The sequence below is a fragment of the Leptonychotes weddellii genome, unplaced genomic scaffold (genome assembly GCF_054177405.1).
Source record: "Leptonychotes weddellii isolate Sample4059 unplaced genomic scaffold, ASM5417740v2 HiC_scaffold_4857, whole genome shotgun sequence".
NCBI classification, from domain to species: domain Eukaryota; kingdom Metazoa; phylum Chordata; class Mammalia; order Carnivora; family Phocidae; genus Leptonychotes; species Leptonychotes weddellii.
Window position 1 is genome coordinate 5,335 of NW_028015803.1, and position 6,075 is coordinate 11,409.

The 6,075-nt window shown below is 65.2% G+C and overlaps 1 protein-coding gene across 1 annotated transcript in view; it reads left to right on the forward strand.

Annotated features, from left to right (window-relative positions):
• LOC102732846 (katanin p80 WD40 repeat-containing subunit B1) overlaps positions 1–2,290 on the forward strand; it is a 6,521-nt gene extending 4,231 nt beyond the window's left edge. Inside the window, exons 10-16 of the mRNA XM_081810988.1 lie at positions 148–215; positions 359–478; positions 570–719; positions 1,009–1,085; positions 1,166–1,240; positions 1,508–1,624; positions 1,886–2,290. Coding sequence (XP_081667114.1) covers positions 148–215; positions 359–478; positions 570–719; positions 1,009–1,085; positions 1,166–1,240; positions 1,508–1,624; positions 1,886–2,018 — 740 coding nt within the window. The 3' untranslated portion in view covers positions 2,019–2,290. The remainder of the gene's footprint in view (positions 1–147; positions 216–358; positions 479–569; positions 720–1,008; positions 1,086–1,165; positions 1,241–1,507; positions 1,625–1,885) is intronic.
• Positions 2,291–6,075: the final 3,785 nt, after the last annotated feature.

The following is a 6,075-nucleotide window of genomic DNA, read 5'->3' on the forward strand; positions in this document are numbered from 1 at the left end:
CAGTTGCCCCACCGGCTCCTTCTCCATCTCCCCCCCCCCCCCCCGCAGTTACAGGTGCCCCCCAGAGACCCACCACAAGCCCTGCCTTCTTCCTGCCAGTCCCTTCTGGCCTGACCTGACCCAGAGATCTTTCCCTTTTGCCTCCAGACATGGTCTCAGCCAAGGAGGCGGCCAAGCCCAACCCCGCCACGGACTCGCAGTTCCCGGTGCCAAATGTAGGTCTAGGTGGAGAGGTGCGGCACGGTGTGGGGCTGGGAGAGGGGCCGCAGTCCTGAACCCAGGTTGGGGCCCTCCATGCCAGGGTGGGCAGAGAGGGTGGCCTTGGGCTGGCTCCCCACTGAGCTCCGGACCCCACCAGCTCGAGGTCCCGCCCCGGCCCCCGGCTGTCACTTCCACTCCTGCGCCCAAGGCCGAGCCCACCATCATCCCCGCCACCCGGAACGAGCCCATCGGGCTGAAGGCCTCCGACTTCCTGCCCGTGAGTGGGGGTCCAGCCTGAGGGCGGGGTGGGGGCCCAGGGGGCAAGGGCGGAACTTTACCGCCAGCACCTGAGCGCTCGTCCCGCACAGGCCGTGAAGATCCCCCAGCAGGCGGAGCTGGTCGACGAGGACGCCATGTCACAGATCCGCAAAGGCCATGACACCATGTGCGTGGTACTCACCAGCCGCCACAAGAACCTGGACACCGTGCGGGCCGTGTGGACCACGGGCGACATCAAGGCAAGCGCTTACCCCCAGGCTCTGGGCCGTCCCCAGAAGAAAGCTGCGCCAGGGCGGGCCGTGGGGCTGGGTGGCCCCTGTCACCACGCAGTGGCTGACTTTGCGTCCGTTTCTGCCATCGTCATCATCACGAGCTGCCATTTACTGACCGCCTCTTTAAGGGCCTGGCCTCACACTCGTCATCGTAGCTGCAGTCTTGTTAACAGCCCACAACAAAGCCCATCGTCACGCCGCGCGGGCAGGGGCCGGGCCGTCCCCGTCCCCTCTGACAGGCGCTCTGTTTGCACAGACGTCAGTGGACTCGGCTGTGGCCATCAATGACCTGTCGGTGGTAGTGGACCTCCTGAACATTGTCAACCAGAAAGCGTGAGTAGTCGCGGGGGGCGGAGCCGGCCCGGTGGGCGGAGCCGGCTGCTAAGGGCCCCTGGCCCTGGCCCTCTCCCTAGCTCCCTGTGGAAGCTGGACCTGTGCACCACCGTCTTGCCGCAGATCGAGAAGCTTCTGCAGAGCAAGTATGAGAGGTATGTGTGGGGAAGCCATACTGGCCTCACGGCGGGGACGGAAAGGGGCAGGACGCTCCTCAGGGACAATGGGAAGGGCCCCCAGGGCCGGCGCCCCTGTGAGTGTGCGGCACCGCGGCCCCGGCCAAGTCGGAGAGGCCACGGTGGAATCGAGCCTGTGCTGCCCCCGGCCCTCTGCCCTCTGCCCTCTGCCTACCACGTCTGTCTTTGTGTACCTTGCTCTCTGTTTATCCTTCTGTCTGTGGCTCCATCCGTCCGCCCCTGAAGCTACGTGCAGACCGGCTGCACCTCCCTGAAACTGATCCTGCAGCGGTTTCTGCCCCTGATCACGGACATCCTGGCGGCGCCCCCCTCTGTGGGTGTGGACATCAGCCGGGAGGAGAGGTGAGGGGCCAACAGTGTGCCAGCGTTGGGGCGTGGGGGTACACAGGTGTGGGCGCCCAGCCTGCTTGTTGAGGAGGAGGTTGTGCCGGGGACAGGGGCTGGGGTGGCTGCAGCCGGGGCTCTTCCGTGGCCTGGCTCTGCCCTGCGCCTTGGCGTGGCCAGGGTGGGTCGCGCATCCGGGGCCTCGGCCTGCCTCCCAGAGGAGGGGGGTAGCGTGGTGGGGAAGGCCCTCGCACCTGTGCCCGACCTCTGTGCCCACAGGCTACACAAGTGCCGACTCTGCTACAAGCAGCTTAAGAGCATCAGTGGCCTCGTCAAGAGCAAGTCGGGTTTGAGTGGCCGCCACGGCAGTGCCTTCCGAGAGCTGCACCTGCTCATGGCCAGTTTGGACTGAGGAGCGCTCGGGTCTGGCCTCAGCCCCCATTCCTGTTCCCTGTGCTCTCCTGGGCCCGTGAGCCTCTGCCCGGCCCCCTCTGCAGCCCGGTGGCCATCCTGGAGGCGGCGGCTCTGGCCCACTGGCCACCTGCACAGCCCCGAGCTCTCAGACAACTTCTCCCTGGCAGCTGCTGCCCAGCTTGGCCAACTCCCGCTTCTTGGGGCAGCAAAGAGCACCCTGGGGCTGCTGCTGTAATTTATAAGGCGAATTTTATTAAATTTGTAACTATTCCCTGGTTTCTTTGCCTGGAGGGGCATTCTGTGGCCGCACGGCTCTCTCTGGCCCAGGTCGGCCTGCCTGGGCCCCTCAGAGACAGACGGCTACCCCTCCAGGCCTGAGGCAGTGGGGCCAGCAGGGGGCAGCGGAGTGCCAAGCCTGCAGCAAGGGGCACGCTCAGGGCACTGCGGCGGGGAGGTGGTGGCAACTCCCCCTTTCGTGGCTGAGGGAGACAGACGAGGGGCGGGCCCCACCAGCCCACCCCCTCTGTCTCAGCCACACTCCCAGCTGTCCGGTGGACGCCTCCAGGGCCAGCCGACAGCTGTGTACTTCCTGGTGCCAGGACCCCAGCCTCGCAGGCTTGGCCGCCGGAGCCCACCACCCTCCCTGCCGCCCTCCCGGAGGCCTCCAGGGACAGGGGCAGCGGCCCTCTCCTCCAGTGAGGGCTCTGACCAGCTTTCCCTCCCCGCAGGATCGGCCAGTGCGGATCCCTTCTGTTCCTGTGGCAGCAGCTGGTAGATTTGCCGCAGTTGGAGAGAGGGCCCCACTGAGCCCCTGTGCGCATTCCCCGCCAAGGCCGAGACCAGGTGCAGGCCAGCACAACCCCCATGGTGGGGCGGGGGGCCGGCGGGGGGCGGGGTGTCTTGTAGCACGGGGAGGAGGGGGGTGCTCACCTACAGCCAGTTCACTACGGGCAAGGCCAGGGCCTAAGGCAGGTGGGGGAGCCAGGCCAGGCCTGCGGGCTATGGTTCTCAGGCCAGTTTCCCAGCTATAGCATAGCGTGTTGCTGGGTGGGTCAGTCTGACCAGGGGCTCGGGAGACGAACTCTTGCAGACTGTACTTGTGTAAAAAGGTTTTTATTTTAATAAGTAAAAATGGCTAAGCTTCCAAAAGTTCTTAAATAGAATTTCAGAGGGGGGAAAATGGCAAGAGGCCAGTGAGCAAGGAGAGAGCCTGGTGGCAGGCTGACGAGGGGAACAGCAGAATCCCCGCCTACTGGCCTCCCGCCAGCCATAAATATAGCCCGGCCTCCTATGTACACCTAGGAATACTATATACAAACCGAGCACGGGGGCCTGCCTTGGAGGGGAGTGGGGCCAGGGCTGCCCCAGGATGCCCACCAACTGCCCAGATCCCATGGTCCCTGTGCCTTCCGGGGGGGCTCCTCAGCCCACCCGTTAGAGACAGGGCCAGGCCTGGGGAGAAGCTGGGAGAGGCCTGGCCTGCCAGGCGGAGTGGGCCATCCCTGCCCTTCCAGCCCATGCCTTTTGCACCCACAGCCACTGCCAGGAGACACCATTTCCTTCTGACCAGGTTTTCTCATCTCTGAGCAGATACGAGGCAGAAGGGCTGCCTCCGCTCCAGCCTGCAGCTCCTGGGCTCCTGTTGCTACAGCAGGAGCAGGCCGGCAAGGCCTCAGGCCCCCGTCCCCGGGCTGGCAGGGGGGCCACGTCCGTCACACAGGCACCGGCCTGGACTTCCCTGCAGGAGGGGGAGAGAGGCTTCGTGAGCCTCGGCGTATGCGGACGGGAGGGAGCCAGGCAGAAGCACATAGACAGCAGGGGCAGCAGGACAGGCCCCGCCCTGAGCAGCCCTCTCCCCACACAGCCCTGCAACCCAAGGGGGCCAGGCGGGGGGGGGCTGGCCCCACACTCACCTGGAGACTCTGCAGCCCCAGCCGTCAGGCTGAAATCAAAGCGACAGGTGTCTCACTGGTGGGCTTTCCTGGGGCCAGGACTCCCCGGGACCCTAAGGCCCCTGCCTCCTCGGATCCAGCCCTGGCCAGGCCCCTCTGTGAGTGGGACCACACAGGGGGCTGGGCTCACTCCTCACCTGGGACATGGGTGGGCCCTGTGCCCCACCCTCCCCAGAAACCAAGGCCCAGGGCAGGAGTGCCTGGCCTGCTTTGGGAGATGTGTGGCTTGAGCCCAGCCTCAGAGAATTGCATCCTGGGCCTCAAGTTAGGAGCGCCAAGGGCTGGGTTCCTCCTCACACTACTCCTTCTCCAAGGGGCCTTTGGTTTTCCCATCTGTAAAATGGGCCTAGTGCTGCCTGCCCTAACTATTTCCCAGGGCCAGAGAAGGTTGTAAAACAGGTTCTGCATGAGTTTTACAAACTTGAAAAGGAAAACAAAAAGTTCATTCAGGCAAGGACAGTCCAGTGGCTATCCACCTGTGGGGGGAGGCTCACCCCCCCACACACACCCCCACACTGGTCCACTCCCCAAAGGCTCACCCAAGGGCTGCAGCTTCCTCCGGATTGAGCCTGGGCGGCTGGTGGTCCCAGAGCCGGGGGCTGAGTGTGCTCGTGCTGAGGGCTGTGGGGTCTGGCAAGCTGGCTCCCACTGTGGGCAGGGGGCAAGCAGGTGGGCGGGGGCCATGCTGCCCTGGCTCCCCACCTCCACCGTGCTCCCCTCCCCCCGTTCCCCTCTCCAGCCTCCTGAAACTGCTCATCTGCAAAATGGGCATGATGAGGATAGCCCCGCCTCAGTTACTGCAAGAATTACCTGAGATAATGTATGTAAAGGAGGGAATGAGTTACTCCTGAGCACCTGTGTGCCAGTCTGCAGCCCCCCGCCCACCCCCCCCTCCAGCCAGCTGAGGACGGCCACGGGTATTTCTGAGGCCAAGAAGTATTGAGACTAAAGAGGCTCCTGGCCGGGATTCCTGGGTGGCTCAATCGGTTAAGCGTCTGCCTTCAGCTCAGGTCATGATCCCAGGGTCCTGGGACCGAGCCCCGCATCAGACTTCCTGCTCAGCGGAGAGTCTCCTTCTCCCGCTTCCCAGCCCTGTGCTCATGCTCTCTCAAATAAAGTCATTAAAATAAATAGAGGCTCCTGGGTTCAAGTTCTGGCTCCTCCCCCTCTGGCCTCTTCCCTTCGGCCGTTCCCCACCCCAGACCCTCCCTCCTGCCCATGACCTGGACGTGCCAGCCCAAGATGCAGCTGTGGCGGTCACCATACCTCCAGATGCTCCTGGCTGGACCAGGACCCGAGCTCTGCCCTGCGGGACCCAGGGCCCAGCTCCACAGAGCGCACCCTCTCAGCAAACTTCAGGGAGTATAGCGTCTCGCTGGTGTTCTTCTCCACGGGGGACACCTAGGGGACACGAGAGCTCACTCCCCATCCAGGCCAGCGGGCCTCCCCCTCAGAACTGGAGGGGGCAGCGTGCGCATGGACTTTGGAGCAGCTGAGGACCAGGGTCCCTTCCCCGCACCGCCCGGGGTACGTGAGCCACAGGCGAAGGGGGTCCCCGGTCGTGGTGCCGGCCAAGCCCCGCACCCTGCCGGCCAGCGCGCCTGGCCCAGTGGAGGGCCTCACCTGCACCACCATGAGCGTCTTGCTGTCCCCGCTGAGCGAGTCCTGCAGCAGGTAGGTGAGCTTGGAGTTGCGGAAGGGCACGTGGCCCTGGCGGGAGCGCAGAGCAGCAATGACATCCCCCAGGGCTGACAGCGACCTGTTGATGTGCTGGGCCTCCCGCAGGCGGCTGCCCTCGGCCCCCGACTTGCCCACGCGCTCCGAGCCCGCCAGGTCCACCAGGTTCAGCTTCCCTGCGGGGAGGGCGCCAGGCAGGTCAAGGCCGCCGCCGGGTGGGGGCGGGAGCCAGGGCTCCTCCGGCCGGGCGCCCCCGGCCTCGCTCACCCGTGGTGCGGAGGCCAGTGCTGCAGTCCACTCCGCGCACCGTCACGATGAGCAGGGCGTGCGAGCGGGAGCTGTGCTCGTTCAGGTTGGTGAACTCCGTCGTGCGGTTAGTGTGGCCGAACTCAAACACCTGGTGGGGAGCAGGGAGGCCTCTGGAAT